Raw genomic sequence first — 23,815 nt, 5'->3', positions numbered from 1 at the left:
ACATCCACTAATAAGGCTTTTAGCATGAAACTTTAGCAAATGCCCCATATTTTAACACTTGCATTTTTAAACTATACAAAACTGCATTTTAAAGAAATGTTAAACCTGGAAGAGATTATTTCCAGGAAGTTTCTGGAATCTATTTTCTTTTGACACATAAGGAAATTTTCATAGGCAACCACCACCATAATCTTTGTGAAAGTTGCCAAAAATAAATGCACTACATGTATTTTTTTGCATGTGGTATAAACACCACCGTGAGAAGCACTAAAATAGGATTCAATAGTAGCACCTCATATAGATGATCCTGTCTCATTGCCTCCTAAAAAATCTGTGTTCTTTACAGCCAGTGTAAAACAGCCACAGCAGTAAATACAGGCAATGTTACCAGCGAACCCCCTCAGTTCTCTCCTGCCACTTGCCCGAGAACCGCCGCTTAGATACCTCTGAGGCTTCTCAGCGATGCTATGCACTTCACTGAGGGCTCTCGGGGATGTTAGGCATAGTTAAAAACAATAAGCACTCTGGTGACTTTATGAAATTGTGACTAATATAAGCCAGAGAAACTAAATTATTCAGGGATTACTCCCTGCGTGCTAAACACAAGTTTATAGATTTGGAGGCAATCCTGGGCTGTGGACGGTGTTAAAGAAAATGAGGGATAAGAAACCCTAAGGAACTGAGCCTACTTACGATCCAAATGTATGTCTATCATCTGGTATACAGTTGAACTTGTTGTAAAGGATTATAAAATGCCCAAATATTAGGCCAATCATAATCATTGGAAAATAAATAATAAAATGCTTCAGGCTAAGATAACGGATGCAGTTTCCACGTGACGCAGACAGGACTCGCACGGCCTCTTGAGCACATAGAGCATAGCCTGACACATGTACCTCCTTCCAGGTGACAAATGCCAGGTACATGCATGGAAGGGAAAGGTACACTGTACATCTTCTCAACCCTAGTCTTTAGCTAGAAAGTAACTCTAAAAATTCCCCATGCCCCAACTTTAAATGTCATGCCATATTTCTCATTGTCAAAAAAAGTTAATGTTAACTAGCCCACCAATTTACACCATACACAAGAATAAACAGGAAATAGATAAAAATCTTAAATGTAAGTCACAAAACCATAAAAATCCTAGGAGAAAACATAGACAGTAAAATCTCAGATATCTGGTGTAGAATATTTTTTGCCAATATATTTTCTAGGGCAAAGGAAAAAAATAAACAAATGGAGCACATCAAGGTAAAAAGCTTCTGCACAGCAAAAGAAACCATCAATAAAATGAAAAGGGAACCTACTATATGGGAGAACACATTTGCCGATGATACATCTAATAAAGGGTTAATCTCCAAGATATACAAAGAACTTATACAACTCAACACCAGGAAGACAAACAATCCAATTAAAAAATGGGCAAAGGACCTAGATAGACACTTCTCTAAAGAGGATATGCACATGGCCAATAGACATATGAAAAAATGTTCAACGTCACTAATTTTCAGAGAAATGCAAATTAAAACTATAATGAACTATTAACTAACACATGCCAGAGTGGCTATCATCAATAAGTCAACAAACAGCAAGTGTTGAAGAGAATATGGAGAAAACGGACCCTAGTCCACTGTTGGTGAGAATGCTGGCTGATGCAACCTTTTTGGATGAAACCCAAAACAGTATGGGGTGTCCTCCAAAAATTAAAAATGGAACTGCCTTGACTGGCTAGTGTGGCTCTGTGGTTGAGTGGCGATCTATGAACCAGGAGGTCACAGTTCGATTCCCGATCAGGGCGCATGCCTGGGTTGCAGGCTCCCTGTCCAATAGAAGGCGTGCAGGAGGCAGCTGACCAATGATTCTCATTATTAATGTTTCTATCTCTCTCTCCCTCTCTATTCCCCTCTGAAATCAATAAGATATACCTATTTTTTTAAAAAAAACAAGTTTTTTAAGAAAATGGAACTGCCTTTTGGCTCAGTGATCCCACTTCTGGAAATATATTCTAAGAATTCTGAAACCTTAATCAGAAAGAATATATGCACCCACATGATCATAGCAGCATTATTTACAACTAGGGGCCTGGTGCATGACATTCGTGCACCTGGGGGGCGGGGGAGTCCCTCAGCTGGCCTGCACCCTTTCACAGTCCAGGAGCCCTTGGGGGATGTCCTACTGACGGCTTAGACCCGCTCCCCACAGAACGGGCCTAACCTGGCAGTCGGACATCCTTAGCACTGCCACAGAGGCGGGAGAGGCTCCTGCCACCACTGCTGCGCTCACCAGCCTTCAGCCTGGCCTCTGGGTGAGCAGTGCTCTCCCTCTGGGAGCGCACTGACCACCAGGGGGCAGCTCTTGCGTTGAGTGTCTGCCCCCTGGTGATCAGTGCAGGTAATAGCGACCGATCATTCTACTGATCAGTTGATTCGCATATTACCCTTTTATTATATAGGATAGCTAAGGTATGGAAACAGCCCGCATGCCCATCAGTAGGTGAGTGAATAAAAAAAGCTGTAGTACATACACCATGGAATACTACGTGGCTATAAAAAAGAAGGAACTCTTACCCTTTGTGACACCATAGATGGACCTGGAGAGCATTGTGTTAAGTGACTAAACCAGTCAGCGAAAGACAAATACCATAGGATCTCACTTATATGTGGAATCTAATGAACAAAATAAACTGATGAACAAAATAGAACCAGAGGCACAGATACATGGAACAGACGACAGAGATTAGCCAAAGAATATAAATGCATAGCCCATGGACACGGACAATAATGCGATGAAGGCTGGGAGGGGTGCAGGGACTAGGTGAAGAGGGACAAATGGGAGGAAAATAGTAGACATCTGTAATAGCGTCAACGATAAAAATAATGATAGTAAACATAAAGTGAATGACAGTGGGAAAAAGTTAATATTAGCGTGGCAAATGCTATTCATAGACAACTATTCAGCTCTGTACATTTATAATACCAACATCCAGGACAACTGATCTCATGCATAACATTTTAAGTGAGAATTTGGATGATCCCAACTTTTAGTCCACTACTTTATAAGTATTAAAGCTACAGAATTCATCAGACTTTAACACAGGATTAGAGAACAGAACATTTAGCAAATACAGAAATTATTTCTTCATAAATTATGTTTAGTTCCCTCAATTTAATTATTTTAAAAACAATTCTGTCTTATTTAGAAAATTGAAATATCTTAATTCTTGGACATATTTAGACACCAAGATACAATAAATCTTTTAATTCATCAATGATTTAAAAATTCAATTCAAGGGTCAAAGGACCTTGAACCATTACCTAGTAAAAACTATTACCACAGTAAGTGTATGTAATATAAAATCAACTCTAAATACCCACATACATTAAAAAATACAACTAAGCATGAGTTGCAATTTATTTTGATATTATTTGCTATTTGTTGGAATGCATGCATACGGCAGATAATTACCAAGTACCTACAAAATCTTAACACTAAAGAAAAATAGAAGGTACTGAACTTTAAAATAATATTTTGGGTGGCAGAAAGCTTATATTTGAAAAGCCTATCCATGAAGTAAGTTTCTGAAAATTTAGCAACACACACCTTTGACCATTTAGGGATCTTTCATAGAAACTGAGTTTGAGAACTCTGATTTATAAAAACAAGGCTAAAGATTTTGAAAAACAACATTGTTTTTGGCAAAGTAAACCTAAATTCAGAAATTCGTAATGGTTTCTTCCTTTGTGTATATTAGCACAAATTTAAACTGTGATGACATCTTTCCTGAAAGTTCATAAGTCAGTATCTTCAAAAGGCAACCCTAATTTTGTGATATAATGTTATAATAGGAAAACAATCTCAGTTTTGAAGAATTTATATGATTAATCTACAGCAGCGATTTTCAGCCTTTTTCATCTCACAGCACACACAAACTAATTACTAAAATTCTGTGGCACTCCAAAAAATATATTGTACCTTTTAGCAACCTGACAAAAAAAAGTAGGTATAATTTTGATTCATTCACACTGGATGGCTATTGTTATATTGGTTATTGTCATTTTTTTTTTATTTAACAATCTTAGGGAAAAGAGGTCAGTGCGCCTGACTAAATAGTCAGGTATGCATGTTTTAAAAATTCTTGAGGCACAACAGTTGAAAATTGCTGATATACAGAATGGTGAAAGAGATACTGAGCAAATCAAGTGTTCAGTTTTAAAATTTTGTTGAGTCTAAGATTATCCACATGCAAATCACCCATGGCAAATCCCTAATTGCAAACTGACTCTCCACTGACATCTAGTACCCACCAAGGCTGTCTCCAACCTTTAGTTAATGTCCAACAGGAAATTAGGATTTCTAATTACATATAACTAGGGAAAAAACTGTTTCCCCCCCAAAAATCAACTATTAATTCTAAAGCTAAGAAACCACTTTGAGTACTTCTATCTTTTCCTTCCATGAGAGTTAAAAGTAACAAGTTGACTTTACAGTGTTTCATCAGACTGAAAACTAAAACTCTTGAGAATCTAAGGAAGAATACTGAATAAACATATAGATATCTGTTACTATTTTATAACACATACTAATACATAATAATACTTTATCATATGTAGGTTTTAGTATATTCCTGTATGCTGGCTTTATTAGGAATTTTATTCGGAATTCTATTATGACCATCAGGCTCTCTTTAATTATGCACTAGTAGTAATGAAGTGATGAAATCAGAAAAACTCTAAAAAAGCTTTAGTGTACTCAAGTGCAGAATTTCTTTATATTTGATATTACTTAACAAAACTATGTCTTGTAACACAGCAGTTTTTTAGTAAATAGGCGTATGTTTTGCAACTGATTTGCTCTGGTAGATTCCCAGGGATGCACTGCCAATCACATCAGGCCTGTGCTCTCAGTATTTTTCTATGGGTGTAGTCACTTCGAAATTTTTTGAAAAATTTTCAAGCCAAATTATCTTGGCTTCATCTTTGAGAACTGATCACGTATTGGTTCCTATGAAGTGAAAGACCTTGGCTCTGCCCATGTAAACGTCTTCATTTCCCCTCCAAGTTAATAAAGTGTGAAAACTCGGACAGGGTAGATTCTTGGTTGGTGCTGATCTCCTAGGGCACATGTGATCAGCATTTCAAGTTCCAGTGTCCCTGGGGCTTCAGGAGTGTGTGGGAATGAGCACTTCCTCACAGCGCAGTTTGGGTGTAGATGGGGCCTTGAAGAATCCTTACCACAGGCTCTGCTTTGAGTCTATTATAGGCCTACATGGTTATTTAGAGGAGCCCTCCATAAGATCCAGTGAACTAGGGTAACAGCTCGGGGTCATGTTGGCTCCTGTGCACGCCTGTAACAATCTGGAGCTTTGGGGAAATGAGCACTGGTCAGGATTTTGTTGTTCCTGGGTTCACTGGCCCTTATTCCAGTTTGTGCCTCATCCACCTCTTACTCCAAGCCATAATTTACACGGAAATAAGAATATAGCAAAATGATGATGAGCTAATATATAGATATCTAACGAATACAAAACTAATGGCTCATACAAAACTGATACAGAAATTTCCCCCACTGATTTCTTTGCAGAACCTCATACTCGATCCGAGGAGACCCCTATCTGCAATCCGTTCACAATGTACCAACTCCATCAACTGACTGATGAGGACTGATTTTTAAAAGATACGGATTAAAACAAAAGCAAAAAGATATGGCGTGGCCGTTGATTAATAATAGAGATCCGAACTTGGAACTGTCTTGTCTAACCTAAAACTGTCCATAAAGCCCTCAACAGTTCATCCATCACAGCTAGATATTCTGGAGCGGTGGCTCAGAAAGCTAAGTACATAGATAGTACCTTCTTAAATGGCATATAGAATTGCCTCCCATGTTCTACTAGAGTAAGGGCCTCACTTAGCATTGGAGATGTTCTATGAAACAGCTTTAGAAACCAGAACTGGCTTCATGGTAGAAAGGTCACTGTCCCCTTCCACTCCCATCATCCACTCCCACTCTGCAAAGGGACAACATGAAAGGTTTCCTTCAGAAGTATCTGTGGGAAAAGCCATACCTTCCCCAAATAAATGGTTTGCTTTATAGCTACAAACAACATGAATTATATGAGCAATAATGCTTCCCTTTTTCCTTTGGCTACCAGAAGTGAAGAGCCAAATGACAAGACATATTTAGGATCCTATGGCTTATCTATCTGCATTTTAATAATTCTTTTCTCAACATTTTACCTTTTACTCTGTCCTTTCTTCCCCCCCCCTTGACCTTGTTAATTCTATATTCCTAGTTTATTGTATGCTTTCCTGGAAGACACAGCACATCCTTCCCCACACAAGGTAGAACATAAACAAATTCAAAGAAATCAATTCTACTTATCTTTTGAGGTATTTTGTAAGAAATCAAAAATAGAAAATGACTGAACAGAAGGTTTCCACTTTGTAACATTATCCATATTTAATCTCCTTTAAGTTACATATTTTATATAATAAAATTTATACAAATAAAATGAGCTCTTTAATTACTGTATTTACATAAAAATAGATGTCTCTAGAAACTTCCCACATCTAAATGTATAGAACAATGACGATGAATCTGCAGAGATATTCATTGCAGCATATTTCATAAAAACAATATACTGGAAAACACCTAAATGTGCATAAATAGGGGATTTTAATGTTATGGTATACTGTGCAGCCATTTCAAAGAATAAGTGAGATTTACATGTAGTGATAAGAAATGGTCTCCAAAATGTAATCCTATATAATAAAGAGCTAATATGCTAATTAGACTGGACGGCAGAACAACCTTCCGGAACAACCAGTCGGGGAGGGGGGGAGGCCACAGGAATGTGAGGGCCTACACTTGCACGAATTTCGTGTATCGGCCTCTAGTATTATAAAAAAAAAAAGAAGATACAGAACAGTTCTTACTCTGTGCTATTACTTTATGAACAAGGAAAATTTTGAAAATGCTTAGAAGTCTCTGTAAAGATTAATAGTAAATAATTCATGAGGGTTGGATCTAGATGTCAGAAATATTGGGAAGTCAGAATGACCTTCCTCTCTCTCAACCTGAGTCTTTTTTAATTTTTTACTTACACAGGCATTTCTTATTTTGTTTTCATTAGACAATTTAAGTATATAATTGTGATAAGGATTAGAATAACTAATGAGAAAGGTATGGCCCTACAGTTTTAAAGTCACATTTTAAAAATCTTTTAGTACAAAAATATATTCCTATTTCCAGAAGATCTTTTTATCCTAACAGGTGTCCCCCCAAAAAACTTTATTTGGATATCAAAATTCTATATAACCCTCCCTAATGGATCAGAGGTCTAGTAAAAAAAGCAAACACTTACTGGTATTTACATAGGCATACAAATTATGGCTGGCCTATAAAGAGAATAAAAAGTCAATGAATTAAGCAACTCTGAAAAGAATTTGTGAGTCTTTCTTAAAAGCAAAAAGAAACTCACATCCATAAAAAATAGAAAACCGATAGGCAAGAAGCCAGGTGGAAATCCTGGCAAATGGACAAACCTCACCCATCCTCCCAATATCAGCCAGTTGACTCTAGTCCAAGAGAACACAAATGAAAAATGCAGGTAGAGGGTCCTTCACTAACTTATCAGAGAGGTTTGGTGGGGGAAACTAGAATCAAGCAACAAATTAAGAGTTTAGATATAGGATTGCCAGAGCCTATGTCAGACTGCAATCCAGTATTTCCCCCTTACCTACTTACTACCAGGAAAGAAACCATTGGCCAACTGGCTAAAGTTAACAACGTATGCCATTTGACCACACAGAAAAAGTGACCTCACAGAAATACTAGAACACATGCAAAACAGTATTTTTTCTATGTATGTTCAAAGTTGCTTATTTTAGATTTTTTTGTATTAGTAAAGGAGTAGAATCAACATAAATGTCCATTAATAAGGTGTTGGTTAATAAATTAGGGTATAGAGATACAATGATTCCAAAAAAAGTCTCTTCATGTGCTGGTGATAAAGAAAGTCTTTTAAAATGTATAGTTAGAAGAAATAAGCAAGGTACAGAATGGTGTATATATAGTATGGTTTCATTTGTATAGAAGAAGTGGGGGAAAAGAATGATAGGAATTTGCCCATAAGTATGTAAAATTCTTCTAAAAGGTACACAAAAATTGGTAATAGCCATTGCTTTGAGGAGGAGCATTTGAGGATATGAATGCATTTTCTCTTATAAAATAAATATATATTTTACTGTAAAAGATTGATGGGAAAATTTAAAAGCCTGCACAAAAGTGGTGGAAAGGGGGCAAAGGTATCTGTGTGTGGTGGTGTGGGAGGAGGGGGGAGTAACAAGAACTAGGTCATCAGGACCTCTCTCTCCGTCCCTTTTGTCTCCCCCACGATGAAAGCCCAGCTCTGTGGTGAGTCTCTTCCACTATTCACTGAAGATGCTGCGTGGAATCATTCACCATCACTGAATTATCACTTTAAAGCATGCAGTTGATTCAACTGACCCATAATGCATATATCAATAGACAAGTGGATAAAAAAAGTTATGGTACATACAGTGGGGCCTTGACTTATGAGTGTCCCGACTAACGAGTTTTTTGAGATACCAGCTGTCTCTCGGCAATTTTTTGCATTGAGTTGATAGAGTAATTTGAGTTAACGAGCTCCTTAACGAGCTCGGTCTCGGAACGAATTAAACTCATAAGTCAAGGCCCCACTGTATAAGCAACGGAATATTATTTAGCCATAATAAAGGATGAAATGTTACCATGTGTAACAGCATGGATGGACCTAGAGCAGTGGTCGGCAAACTCATTAGTCAACAGAGCCAAATATCAACAGTACAATGATTGAAATTTCTTTTGAGAGCCCAACTTTTTAAACTTAAACTATATAGGTAGGTACATTGTTATTAACTTAATTAGGGTACTCCTAAGGCTTAGGAAGAGCCACACTCAAGGGGCCAAAGAGCCGCATGTGGCTCGTGAGCCGCAGTTTGCCGACCATGGACCTAGAGGATATTATGAGCAGTGAAATAAGTGAGTCAGAAAAATACAAATCCCATATGATTTCACTTATATATGGAATCTAAGCAACAAAATAAACAAACAAAATAGAAACAGACTCATAGATACAGAGAACAGACTGATGGTTGCCAGGAAGGAGGGAGTTTGGGCAACTAAGTGAAAAGGGGGAAAGAATTAAGAAGTACAAATTGGAATTTATAGGGAACTCATACATCTTAACAAAAGGAAGATAAACAATGCAATCAAAGATGGGCAAAGGACCTAAATAGACACTTTTGGAAAGTGGGCGTACAGTAGGCCAAGAGACATATGAAAACATGCTCAAAGTCACTAATCATCCAAGAGATGCAAATCAAAACAATAATGAGGTACATCTCACACCTGTCAGAATGGCTATCATCAACAAATCAATAAATGACAAGTGCTGGCAAGAATGTAGAGTAAAAAGGAACCCTAGTGCACTGGTGGTGGGAATGCAGACTGGTGCAGCCACTATGGAAAACAGTATGGAGTTTTCTCAAAGAACTAAAAATGGAACACTCATTTGACCCAGTGATCCCATTTCTAGGAATCTATCCCAAGAACCTAGAAACACCAATCAGAAAGGATATATGCACCCCCTATGTTCATAGCAGCACAATTTACAATAGCTAAGATTTGGAAACAGCATAAGTGCCCATCAGCAGATGGAGTGGATTAAAAAACAGTGGTACATCTACACAATGGAATACTATGCTGCTGTAAAAAAGAAGGAACTCCTACCATTCCCCACAGCATGGATGGAACTGGAGAGCACTATGCTAAGTGAAATAAGCCAGTCAGAGAAAGATAAATATCACATGATCTCACTCATTTGTGGAATATAATGAACAACAACATAAACTGATGAACAAAAATAGATCCAAAGACAGAGAAGCATCAAACAGACTATCAAACCTCAGAGGGAAGGCAGTGGAGAGGGGAGAGTAAGAGATAAACCAAAGGGCTTGTATGCGTGCATATAAGCATAACCAATGGGCACAGACATTGGGGGGGGGTGGTGAGGGTATGTGCTGAGGGGTGAGAGTGGCCAGGGAGAGGTCAATGGGGGAAAAAGAAGACATATATAATACTTTAAACACTGAAAATTTTTTTTTAAAGTACAAATTGGTAATTACAAAACAGACACAGGATGTAAAGTACAGCATAGGGAGCATAGTCAATATTTTAATAACTATGTATGGTGCCAGGTGGGTACTTGAAATATCAAAGGGGTCACATTGTAAAGTGTATAATTTTTAACCAGCATACTGTACAGCTGAAACTAATACAAAGTAATTAAGAATGTAATCTGTAATTGAAAAACAATTAAAAATTGGGGAAAATTCATATAACATGAATTCTGCTATAATGAAAAAGCGGAGGGGAGGGGGAAGGGAGAGAGAGTACCAATATTTCTCAAACCTTATCAAAAAGTTTTCAAGTAAAAAACCCAGTATTGTTGCTGGGGCCAGAAATGCCTCCTTAGTCCCAGTGTGGATATGTGTGTGCACTTTCAAGCAGCATTGTACTATGGTGGGTGTTTATGTTTTGTTTTTTAATCCTCACTCAAGGATATTTTTTCCATTGATATTTTTATTTATCCTTTCAAAGAACCAGCTCTTGGTCCTATTGATCTTTTGTATTGTGTTTTTTTGTTTGTTTTTGTTTTGTTTTGTCTTGTCTCTATGTCATTTATTTCCACTCTGATCTTTATTTATTTCCTTCCATTACTCTGGGCTTTTCTTGTTGCTCTCTTTCTAGTTCTTTCAGTTGTTGGGTTAGGTAACTTATTACTATTTTTTCTTGTTTTTTTGAGGTAGGCCTGTAGAGCTATGAACTTCACTCTCAGGACTGCTTTCATTGTGTCCCATAGAGTTTGGATTGTAGTGTTTACATGTTCATTTGTTTCCAGAATGTTTTTTGTTTCTTCTTTGATCTCTTTGGTAACCCATTCATTGTTTATTTAATAGCATGCTATTTAGCCTCCATGTGTTTTATTATTTTTTATTGTTTTTATTGTAGTTGATATCTAATTTTATGCCATTTAGATCTAAGAAGATGCTTGAATGCTTGAGATGATTTCAATCTTCTTGAATTTGTAGAGACTTAGCCTGTGTCCTAATATGTGGTCTATCTTTGAAAATGTCCCATGTGCACTTGAGAAGAATGCATATTCCTTAGCTTTGGGGTGGAATGTTTCCATTGATTTTTGAAAGAGTGGAAGGGAGAGGGACAGAGAGAAACACTGATGTGAGAGAGACACATCGATTAGTTGACTCCCACATGGCCCTGACCAGGGCTGGGAGCCTGCAACCAAAGTACATGCCCTTGACCAGAATCGAACCTGGGACCCTTCAGTCCACAGGCCGATGCTTTACCCACTGAGCCAACTGGCTAGGGCCTATGATGGCTGTTCATGGACAAATCCAAGCAGCTGAATTTGTAGCAACTAGAGCACTTCTCTTCACTTGGCCTGACCTCCCAGCTTGGGAAGTACTAAAATTTCTAATCTATAAAGGTATGACATGCCCAGCTGAACTTTATGAAGCAATCTTAGGAAATTAGTAGGTCTAAATAGTATTATATAAAGGTCAGTTCTAATGGGGGCAAAGAATGAAGGAACAAAGTAATTTCTGTGAACCTTAACTTTCAAGACTACACATGTTCAAAAACTACCTGTTTGCAAAGGTCAAACTTCTTCAGCACTGCTTTAGCTTGGAATTTGCATTCCAAGACCACTTGAAGTTGCCCAAAGTACATGGTGCTTTTAAATAACCTTCTCAAAGAAAATGGTGTTTGAAAATTCTTAATAAAAAATTTCACATTGTTACCAGAGGGGTAAGGTGCAGGGAGGAGCAATTGGAAGAAGGCAGTCAAAAGATACAAACAATTATAAGATAAATAAGTACTAGGGATGGAATTACAACATGACTATATTTAACACTGCTGTATGCTATATGTGAAAGTTGTTAAGAGAGTATATCCTAAGAGTTCTTATCACAAGAAAAATATATTTTTTCTTTTGTATCTACTATATGAGATGATGGATGTTAATTTATAGTCATTTCACACTATATATATATATATATATATATATATATATATATATATATATATATATATATATGAGATTCAAATCATTATGTTGTACACCTTAAACTTCTACAGTGCTGTATGTCAATTATATTTCAATAAAACTGGGGGAAAAGAATTACTGAATTGAACTGAAAAAAAAACACACATCGAAATTTCACTTCTTAAGGATTTGGAGATCCAGGTTTAGTGCTGAAAATCCTATATAATAAAAGCCTAATATGCGAAGTGTCCAGTTGTCCCTTAAACCAATCAAAGCTTAATATGCTAATGATATGCTAAGGCTGCTCAACTGCTCACTATGATGTGCACTGACCACCAGGAGGCAGTCGACGGGTCGACCAGTCGCTATGATGTGTACTGACCACTAGGGGGCAGACACTTTGACCAGTAGGTTAGCTTGCTGCTGGGGTCCGGCCGATCAAGACTGAGCAAGACGGGCTGGAAATGCCCTAGAGCCCTCCTGCGTCCCTCCCTGGCCCCAGTCGTGCACCGGTGGAGTCCCTCAGCCTGGCCGGCAGCCTCTCGCAATCCAGGCTGAGAGATACCTCCTCCCCAACCCCTGAGTGCACGAATTTCGAATTTCGTGCACTGGGCCTCTAGTAGTAATATGATTGTCCACTGCCTTGTTTTTATTCCTACCTAAAAAGGGAGAAGGCAAGTTCTGCATTCTTACCCCAAAACTAGAGGAGAAAGCTGATTATCTTTAAGGCAGCAAAGCCTGCCTGGCTGCATTAAGGTGGCCTCTCACTGTCCTCAACATTGCTCTGGGCAGCACAACCCACCTTGAGACTCCCAGTTACTCCTGGAGTCCATATAATTGTACGGGTATAAAAAAGTTTCATCTATTGCAGGAGGCAGACGATCAATGATCCTTTCCCATCATTGATGTTTCTATCTCTCGCTCATTCTCCCCTCCTCTCTGAAATCAATACAAATATTTTTAAAAAGCTTCATCAATAAAATGCTAATTCATCTTCAATGGAGGTTGCCATAGTTCAGTTGTCAACTACAAATGGAAAGCAATTCACTAGAAATAACTTCTTTGATGGGGAACACTTTGTATGGCCTTCAAAGCAGAGTCCAACATTTCTTATTTACTCTTGATTATGTTAAAGAAATGTTCAAAATGTAAATAATCAAAGGCATAATCTACATAATTTTGTGACTGGGGTAGGAAATCAATCGCCAGTGTAGGAAGCAAAAATAAATTATGTTCCACTGACAAGGCCAAGTTACTAAGCCCAGATACAAGTAAGGAATTAAATATGAAATTTAAACATTTCATTTTATTAATCAAAATTCTCTGCTTTAAACTAATAACTTTTTCCTTTGAAATACAGAAAGAATGCAACAATTTGCTCATCATTATTTCCAGTAATCCACAATCATTAGCCAGTAACATGGGTCATCCAACTGAAATTATATGACAATCCCAAAATAGCTTCAGAATGAGTTACTGTCTCCCAGTCTTTATTTTGAACTAACCTATAAGTTACTAACCTATAAGTTTATCTAATATTGATAAGAATCCAAAAGTTGTACAGTTGTAGCCTTATTAACTTCAGTGAGAGGAAGGAGAAATGAGGTTTAAAGCAACTAAAGCAGAGTCAAACTCTAGGTGTAGGTGTTATATCTTTAAAAAAGAAATATATATATGTTTTTATTGATTTTAGAAAGAAACATCAATGAGAGAAACATTAATAGGCTGCCTTCTGCCCACCCCACACCGGGGATTGAGCCCACAACCCAGGCATGTGCCTTGACCAGGAATCCAACCTGTAACCTCTTGGTGCATGGGATGACTCTCAACCACTGAGCCACACCGGCAGGGCTAGGTGTTATATCTTTCCAAAATCTCCAGAGAAACATAAAACATCTGCATTTTGTCTGGTATCCTATCTAATAAAAGAGAAACATGGTATTTAGCATACAACCGCTACCCTTCCCATTGGCTAATCAGGGCGATATGCAAATTAACTGCCAGCCAAGATGGCTGCCGGCAGCCAGGCAGCTGGAAGCTAACATGAGGCTTGCTTGCTTCAGTGACGGAGGAAACCAACGTTCCCTGCCTGCCTTGCAGGCCTCTGAGCCTGCAGTTTCAAACATTGTTACAAATATAGAAGCTAAACAAAACCCCAGAAACCTGCTTTCAGCAAGCCGGGATCTCAGAGCTGGAGTTATACATTGTTTCGATTATAGAGCCGAAACAAACCAGATACCTGCTTTCAGGAGCCGAGGCCTAAGAGCTGGAGCCTCAGAGCAAAAGCTGGCCTAGAATAAAAAAAAAGAAAAAGAAAAAAGGAGCGGTTGGGAGCTTCCTTCACCCACCAGCCTGAAAACAGCCCTCAGCCCCTCACCCAGACTGGCCAGGCACCCCAGTGGGGACCCCCACCCTGAAGGGTGTGTGACCAGCTGCAAACAGCCATCATCCCCTCATCCAGGCTGGCCAGGCACCCCAGTGGGGACCCCCACCCTGATCCAGGACACCCTTCAGGGCAAACCAGCCGGCCCCCACCTGTGCACCAGGCCTCTATCCTATATAGTAAAAGGGTAATATGCCTCCCAGCACCGGGATCAGCGGAGCCGCGAGGCCTCCCGGCACCAGGATCAGCGTGACAGGGGGCAGCGCCCAAACCCCCTGATTGCCCTGCAGCTCTGTGTGTGACAGGGGGCGGGGCCACAACCTCCCTATCTGCCCTGCTCTGTTGGTGACAGGAGAAGGCGCCCCAACCCCCTGATCGGCACTGCTCTGTGCCTGATAGGGGGGAGCTCCCCAACCCCCTGATTGCCTTGCGGCTCTGTGTGTGACAGGGTGCGGCGCCCCCTCTCCCCCCCACAGGCCCTGCTCTGTGTGTGATGGGGTAGAGCCATAACCTCCCCATCGGCCCTGCCCTGAGTGTGACAGTGGCAGTGCCCCAACCCCCTGATCCACCCTGCTCTGTGTATGACAGGGGGCGGTGCCCCAACTCCCCTATCGGCCCTACTCTGTGAGTGACAGGGGGGAGCTCCTCAACCCCCTGATGGGCCCTGCTCTGTGCGTGACAGGGGGGAGCTCCCCAACCCCCTGATGGGCCCTGCTCTGTTCGTGACAGGGGGAGCTCCCCAACCTCCCTGATGGGCCCTGCTCTGTGCATGACAGGGGGGAGCTCCCCAATCCCCTGATTGACCCTGCTCTGTGCGTGACAGGGTAAGGAGCCCCAACCACCCTGATGGGCCCTGCTCTGTGTGGGACAGGGGACAGCGCGCCAACCCCCTGATTGGCCCTGCTCTGTGCATGACAGGCGGTGGCGCCGCAACCTCCCCATCGATCCTGCCTTGAGTGTGACAGGGGGCAGTGCCCAAACTCCCCAATTGGCCCTGCTCTGAGCCTGACCAGGGGCTGCACCTAGGGATTGGGCCTGCCCTCTGCCACCCGGGAGCAGGCCTAAGCCAGCAGGGCCTTATCTCCCGAGGGGTCCCAGACTGCGAGAGGGCACAGGCCAGGCTCAGGGATACCCCCTTCCCCGCCGAGTGCACAAATTTTTGTGCACTGGGCCTCTAGTTAAGTAATAATAATGCAAAACCACCCCAATTCACATAACTTCCTTCAGAAACCACAAATTGCTCACTGACAGCCAAAGAACTCAGAAACTGAATAGCTTTATTGAGGCATGGAACTAGTTGTATTTTGAGTTTTTCTTCACTCCTCTGTAAAGCACTTTCAACAGAACCACTATTGTCAAAGCCACATATACAGCCAAATCTACAAGTAAATAGACAACCATCTAGATTAGAAATAGAACCTATATACTCTTTTCTACATTATGGAAAATGTAGAAAAGAAATCTGCTTGAAAAATAAGAAAACTGCAGCTGAGAAATGCAAACAGCTAATCTATAATAATAAAAGCATAATATGCTAATTAGACTGGACAGCCGAACGACCTTCCGGACAACCTTCCGGACACAGCGGGGGCTGCCAGGGCTGAGGGCCTTGCCCAAATTTCGTGCATCGGGCCTCTAGTCAGGTATAAAAGCCAGGACTGGACTCAGTTGTCCCCATTCGTCTGGAGCTTTTACTTAAGAATTGCTTCCAAGGCATACACAGCTTTGTAAAATAAAATATAGTTAGAAAAGGTCAATGGAGGGGAGGCAAGGGGGCATATGTAATACTTTCAACAATAAAGACTTTTTAAAAAAGTAAAATAAAACATACAAACCCTGAGAAATCTTCATTACAGAGATCTCCACTTGATAGGAGTAAAGAAATTGTTCAAATAATTCAAATGAATTGTGCCATTAGTATGATGGAAAAGTTAAGGAACAGAATGATTATAGAGCAAGAAACAAATGTTTTGGGAGTCATTAGGGGCTGTGTGCTGTAAATATGTAACCATCAGTGTGTTAGTGTTATGAACCTATTAAGAAAATTTCCCTTTACAACAAACAGCCACATCAATAGTCAGTAAAGCCCAAGGCAAATAGAAAAAAAACAAATTTTGAATTCTCACTACGTAGAGATCTGCTTATGAGTCAAGAATACAACACAAAGAAGCAAAGCACAGAAAGAGGGCAAGAGTATGGCCTCTAAAAGAACTATGAAAACAGAACCTGCCTATTTCTGGAATAGGTCGCGCTTTCCCGGCTCGGCTGGCGGGAATGCTGGGAGGGAGTGCTGGTGGCACGGGCAGGAAGCAGGAGGACAGCTCCTATGACTGTCTGGGAAGCATCTCTGATCCTTCCTTCCTCAGTCCCTGAGGGAAGGATGGGAATCAGGCTGAATGTGGCTTTGTGGCTAGACACAGTGACCAAGAGCGGAGGCTGAGCTAGGCTAGTGCCTGCAGTGCTCCTGGCCTCTCCATACAAGTCCGTGAAAAGGGGAAGTCAGTGGAAATGAAAGCAGCAGGTTTTGTGGAAATACACATATTTGACCCCACGAATACGGAGTTAAAACATCTCCCGTTGCTCAACCAAGTGAAGTAAACAAGGACCATGGGGTCCCTTGCACTAGGGCGCGAGATCTGATAAATATTCAGTATGAGGGACGGGCCTCCCGGCTTACAGACACAGCTTCTCCAGGATAAACTGGGAGGTTCTGGGTATTAGGTGGGAATAGCTTCCTTTTGTTTTGCTGTGCTGATCTGAAGGAAAATCCAAAGTGAATTACTCAGAAAAAAAAAACTGAGAACCAGGGCACCTCTGATAAGGAAGGGCTCCTATAAGAAAGAACGCTGAGATTATCTAAGGGTCAGAAAGGCAAAAACATGTTTCATGTTAATTTCCCAGAAGCTTTTTGGAATTTTTATAGGTAACCCATTACCATATGTAACTGTTGAAGAATAGCAAGGCATTGTCCTTGAATAAATATAGTGACAAAGGTTTAAATTTCACAGAAACTTGCTGTAAAAACTAAACAGAGTTTTCCATGTGTCCCTAACAAGCCTCTTTGGGGGCAGTTCTTCCCACTTCGAGCTGACCTCTCACCCCTGCATTCCTCTACCTGTTTATAGCAAAACAAAGACAGCCGGTTCTCTGAACTGACAAGAGTCATTTGGACCATCTGAGATTCTGGAAAAATAAAACACACACTCAAGGGAACATTCATCTTTGAACTCATTTTTACCACTTTGCCATCTCCAATATTAATGGTAAAGATCCATCTGGCCCTTTGTAATTTAAAGGCTTTTTATTTTATTGCAACAGAGAACCTTGGAACCATTTTTTTTTATTTTGGCAGTAAAAATGCAACATACATACATCACGCCTCAAGAACAAAGAATCAGCTAGCATGGGAACGTCCCATCCCACAACACTGTTTCAATGGCAATATTCCTTTACATTTCTTTAAATTCACCAAACACATCCATAGTATTTATTCTGTGCTAGCAGCAGTTGTAAGTGCTTTACAAATAATAACATTTTTACGCCTCTTTGTTCTGGTTATATCTAAGAGGTGTACCTACGAGCTACTATACTATTTCCGATCCATTTTGAAGACGGGGAGAATAAAGCACAGAGAGACTGAATGACTTGCTCAAGGTCACACAGCTCATTAGAGGCAGAAGTAATTGGAACCCAGGCGGTCATGCTCCAGAGTCCATGTTCCCCTTCATGATTCTGCCTCTTGAACTTTCACCAAATCTAAATTAAGAGGAACTGTGGTTTGTGCCCCATCACCTTAGAGATTTTATAACATTATCATTTCAATATTTAAACTCATGCCATGTTGCAGCTTTCTCAGATTCTTGAGGAATAGCAAGAAGGAAAAGATAAATACTATCAAATATTATATTGGACCACTTTCAATCTTTTGGAAAGAAAATGAAGGCATAGAAAATAATAAAATAGCACCCTGGATTTGCTGGGATAGCTACTATGCAAAAAGCGACTCTTAGCAGGTTTCAATTTTGTAATGCCGCTGAAATTTTGAAAGGCCTTTGCGCTCATTCAACTTCAGAATCACCAAGCTGGCGCAGGCTAGGGGAAACTTAACTACATGGCCAAGAGACATAGCAGGGCTCCTCGGGGTTCTTTCTGGGGAATACCTCTAAGAGACAGAAGAGTTTTCTCCTCGGAATTCTTTTATCACATCTGGCAGAGTGCTCTGCCCTCCTCCGCCTCTGCCCACTGCTTGGCACTCTGCCTTCAAGGAAGGTCACTCCACTGTGCTCAGGGCCTCCCACCAGCGCAGCCTGGTCCTAGGTGGGGCTGGGGGGCTGTGCACTCCCCAAACCACTTCAGCATTTCCTTTGGGAGCGTCCTGCAAATTAAGGCAGCAAAGGAGGAGGAAACTATCTCCATTCCTGCAAAGAAACTACTCATTTTTCATCTGGGAAAGGTGCCTATGTTGGGCCAAGAAATAGGTACACTCTTCCCCCTTTGATTTTCAAAGCCAGATTGCTCTTCAAATTCCACACCTGTGGCCTCCAGCTGTGCAAATACTTCTAAAGGAGGTGAAACTGGCAGAAGACTCTATTCCACCAGCTACCATTCTTCTTTAAGACCATCTTCCCTCAAAAAACAATGTTGAGTAAAATAAGCGGGCGGGGCGGGGTGGGGGTGGGGCGAGCAAGGGGAGGACGCACAACAGCTTTGCCTAGTTCTTTTGTTTACTGGAAACTGGAGTTACCAGCATCTCCCTTTATAATAGAATGCAATGGCCCAGCTGTGCAAAAAGTCTGGCCCAGTGGCTTGCAGATAGCAGGTAGACAAACATTAGTCCCGTTTACCTTTCCATCCCTAAACCGAGATGTCAGCCTGTGCATGCAATTAGAGAGTCATCCTGTGACTGTCCCTCTCCCTCCTCGGAGAGTTCAGGATAGATATCACATGCAATTCTCAAAGACTGAAACCGCCAAGGGCATACCTAACTTTAATTTACTTAGAGTAAATTTAATTTGCTTAAAGTGAACTTAAATTTACTCTTCACATTACCAACACATTTCTAAGGCAAGCTCCTCCCCTTCCAGCTCCAGCTTTCATAACTACCCTTCTCTATTCCTTTAAGGCCCTTTCTTATTAGCAGTAAAACACTGGGATATATAGAACCCACTTTTGTCCCCATCATCTCAACAGACCTGCCCACCTAGTACTCTAAAGATGCTCCTGAAATTTACTTATTTGTGGGTGTTTTGTGGGTGGGGGGGAGGGTGTTTGTTTGTTTTTTGTTTGTTTGTGTGGGGTTTTTTTTTTTTGCAGGAGAGTGAGATATAATTTTGAAATCCAGATAAAATACTAGGAACAAATTTTTCCAACTTTTGTGATATAGCTTTGATTTTTACCATAAAAATATCCATTTGTGCCCTAGCCGGTTTGACTCAGTGGACAGAGTGTCAGCCTGTGGACTGAAGGGTCCTGAGTTTGATTCAATCGAGAGCACCTGCCTGGGTTGTGGGCTCCATCCCCAGTAAGGGGTGTGCAGGAGGCAGCTGATCAATGATATTCCTATCTATCTCTCCTTTTCCCTTCCTCTCTGAAATCAATAAAAATATATTTAAAAATACTCATTTGTGATCAAGGAAAAGGTAAAAATTAATGTTTTGACTTGACACTTATTACATGATTACTTAAAGAACTTAAAAATGATGCCTTTTTCAGAGGTATTATTTGATTATACTGGGTGGTCCATTTAGAACACAGTCAACAGTCAATACAACCTCACTTCAAAAAAAGAGGCCTCTTTACACAACAGCTATGGTAAGGATTTTATACCTTAAGTTTATTTAGTGTAAATACAGTCTAGACTCATTATCTTACCCCCATCTCAGGGCCTGCAGCAAAGAAGAGAGTGAGCCTGGTCAGAAAACTGAAGCAGGAGAGACGGGGGACAGATGCTGAAATGAGCACCCTGTGAGTCACACAACTGGCTCCTTACAGATGGCTCAGGCTGGAAAGAGGCAGAGCCTGGGACAGGAACTGAAACTCCCATGTCAGAACCATACCGCCAAGCCCTGCTTGCCGTGAGCCTCTGGTGTGCAGAGTGAAGCCTGGAATGAGGGTGGAGCCCCCCTCGGAGGGAGCTGAAGTCCCCAGGTGATGATACTCACGCTGACAGTGTCCCCAGGACTGGCGGGCCCAGCCCCAGCAGCAGTCAATCCTCCCACCATAACGACACAGGCCAATGGACGACACTATTTGCCTGGGCCACCTATCAAACAAAAAGATTCAAAATAAATAAAGACACTTTTGAAATTAAAAATAATTTCCCCTTTGTCATTATTTTAGAAAATAATTAAATATCACACACATACACCCACACAAACTCCTTCATTCCTGCAGAATTTAAGGATTAAAACACCTTCAGGGGAATAGTTCTGCAATGAAGTAATTTCAAATTTCAGACAGTTAAACACACACACAACACACAAGAGTAGGGGGGAAAGGGAGGGGAAGATCCTTTCTTAAATGGAAATAGCACAAGCTAAAAACCAAGATTTCTCAAGGCTGCCACTCTCAGGGTGGTTTCTGAAGCTTGAAATAAAACAGATTCCTCACAGACCCACACCTATGCGTGTGTGTGTGTGGGGGGGGGGGGGAAGCACGGTTTTGACTGATTCACCATAAACTGAAAAGTATTAAGACATGTCAAAGTGGAAAGAAAACAATCTCTGCCTTATATAAAAGGAAGATGTGGGCAGGGGCAGAGGGAGGGAAGGAAGCTTCCACAAAATCTAACAGAACTCTTTACCAGATAGGACTCTCTGGCAGAAAAAGTTCCCAGGGGGAAAAAATGTACTAGAAAAGGGAGCCTAAATAAAACCAAGGGAGCTGAGAGGGCAGCGAACATCTCCACTGTTCCTGTGGTGTGAAACTTTCCAGCATCAACAACTCATGTTATCTTCCTCTCCAGCCTAAGTAAGGACTAAAGAAAGTATTCAATTTCAGGATACTGATTTATCCCCCAGGTTCCACTTTGGCACCTTCTTTGGTGAAATGTTTCCTTGTTTGGACACGTAAATGCCCCCCCCCGCCCCCCAAGAGGATCAATATTTTCACTGGCTGTTTTAAGACATCTTTATAAACTACGTTATCATCTTAAACTTACTCATGGGATGCCCTTCTTGTTACAAATGTGTCTGCAAGAAACGCACAACATACCCGAATGCGGGCAAAGAACTGATTTTAAAACAGTAAAATACTCTGGACCCTGCCCACGTTTTTTTTATTAGCCTTTTCTTTTTCCTTTACTCCCCCCTCCTTCCCCCCAAACTCCCAAGCCCATAATACAAAATAACCCCGAACTTTCTCTTTCCACCGGCCAGGTGGTAAACAAGCGGTTGCGCTCCACTGGTTCCCTTCCGTTCCCCTCCAGGTACAAGAAAGCCAATCAATCGTGGAATTGATTGGTTCCAAGATGGCAAGTAAAACAGGTGCGGCAGTCTTCAGGGCAGCCCAGGGAGCTGACTGGCGGGTGGGGGTCGCCCAGCGAGAGCCGCTGGATAGCAATGCGGCCCGGGTGAAGCGCTCTCTCTCTCTGCGCGAGCAGCAGCGATCTGCGCTCGGGCGAGTCTGGTGTGTAACTGCACGGAGGTGGGGTTACCGTGCACGCCCTCCCGAGACACACACACACACACACACACACACACACACACGCACGCACGCACACTCGCGGAGCGCACCCCGCGGCGGCAGGGGAGAGGGTGCCGCACTCCCGGCGGGAGGACGGGCTGAGTGACAGCGGAGACGGAGTCTGGTTGTTGGGACCTGTCAGAGCACGTCGGAGTCAGGCTCGCCCCAGGTTTCCGCGCTGTGTGTGCGCGCGGAGCGCCCCCCACTCCTCTCACCACCTCAGTCCTTATTTCGAGTCCTAGAAAACCAAGTGGGAAGGCAAACAGGTCCCCCCTGGAAACCCAGTGGCTCCCTTGCCGCCATCCTTGATGTGAGCGGCCCTGACAGCTTCAAGCCGGGATCTGGCCCCGGCCACTGGGAAGTTCCCCCACTGCAGAGCCTGCTAAAGCAAGAGCCAGAGACCCCCGACCAAGGGATGTCCCGCGCGTCCCCTCCTCCCAGCGGCCGACCCGCGCGCCCCCAGAAGCGAGCTATCGGGCTCGAGCCTCCCTTCACCCCCAGCCCGGGTCCCCGAGCCTGTGGCCGCGGCTGGAGCCCTCCGGGTGGAGAGAGCGGCTCGACGGTTCTCTTCCTGCCGAGGGGATGCCGTGGCCCGGCTGCTGGACAGACAGACGCCTCTGTGACCGCGCCCCCGCGTCGGCAGAGGGGACCGCGGGGCCGGAGGGGATTCGCGTGGGAAAGGAGGCGGCGGGGAGGTCGCCCCGGGGCCAACTCACCTCCCGTCGAACTCGGTGGCCGCCGGCAGGTAGAGAGCGGAGCCGAGCACCAGCGCCAGGAAGAGATCCATGTCGGCGGCGGCGGCGCGCGGGAACCCTGTTGGGGTGGCCGGTGCGGAGGGAAGGCGCGCTCGCCTCCTCGCCGCCCCAGGCGCTGCGGCCGCCGCGGAGCTGCTGCGACCCTCGGAGGAGAGCGGCGCGGCGCGCTGCCCGAGTAGGTCTGCCGCGCGGCGCCCGGAGCCCCTCCGGCTCCCTCCCCGCGAGGGAGGCGCTGCAGGGGGAGCCGCGCCGCCTGCGGGGAGGGGCGGGGGGCGCGCGTGCGCTCCACTCGCCGCCCTTTCGGCCCGCGGCGCGGGGTGAGGGCTCCGGGCCCCGCCGCGGGGAGCTGGCGGGCGGGGGCGCCCGGGAAGGCAGCGTCTCTTGGGGGCCAGCCAAGCGGGGCGCGCGCCAGGCTGGGAGGCACGCCGCGCGCCCGGCCTGGACCGGGAAAGGGAAAGCAGGGCGCTCCGGAGGAAAGGGGCCCGGGCGCGCTGCGCCCTCGGCGTGTCCCGCCCCAGCAGGTGGCGGCCGCGGCGGAGAGCAGTAGCTTTCCCCCGACGGCTGAGAGGTGAGGGAGCAGAGAGGTTTATGGGGCTGGAGCGGAGCACCGCCGTCGGCATTTGGTGAAACCACAGCACGACTTGGACAGATTAGCAAAGGCAAACTCCAGGGGTCTGCTCCTCCCACGTAGTTGGCAAAGGCATATTTTTTACTTTGTAACCAACCGAAGGAAAGGTTTGGCTTGCCAGTTGGGTTTTGAATAAGAAACGTGTAGACTTTCTACCTCCGCCAGCTCAACTGAGCACATTAGAAGGATAGCGACGGCTGCCCCTCCGGGGCCACGTGCCCACCAGAGAGGAAGGCGGTTAC

General features: G+C 43.0%; 1 protein-coding gene across 5 annotated transcripts in view; it reads right to left on the bottom strand.

Annotated features, from left to right (window-relative positions):
* Positions 1-23,456, bottom strand: part of NPNT (nephronectin) — an 89,937-nt gene extending 66,481 nt beyond the window's left edge. Inside the window, exons 1-2 of one of the 5 annotated variants that reach the window (XM_059661728.1) lie at positions 22,907-23,456; positions 20,669-20,769 (exon numbers count right to left, since the gene is read on the bottom strand). In XM_059661728.1, the coding sequence (XP_059517711.1) occupies positions 20,669-20,769; positions 22,907-22,977 (172 nt within the window). In that variant the 5' untranslated portion in view covers positions 22,978-23,456. The remainder of the gene's footprint in view (positions 1-20,668; positions 20,770-22,906) is intronic. The other 4 variants (XM_059661690.1, XM_059661700.1, XM_059661711.1 and 1 more) reach the window with 4 other exon arrangements.
* Between the last annotated feature and the right edge of the window lie 359 nt (positions 23,457-23,815).

Source organism: Myotis daubentonii, chromosome 1 (assembly GCF_963259705.1).
Source record: "Myotis daubentonii chromosome 1, mMyoDau2.1, whole genome shotgun sequence".
NCBI lineage: Eukaryota > Metazoa > Chordata > Mammalia > Chiroptera > Vespertilionidae > Myotis > Myotis daubentonii.
Note: the sequence above shows the minus strand (reverse complement) of the source record. Positions and strands in the feature narration are given on the sequence as shown.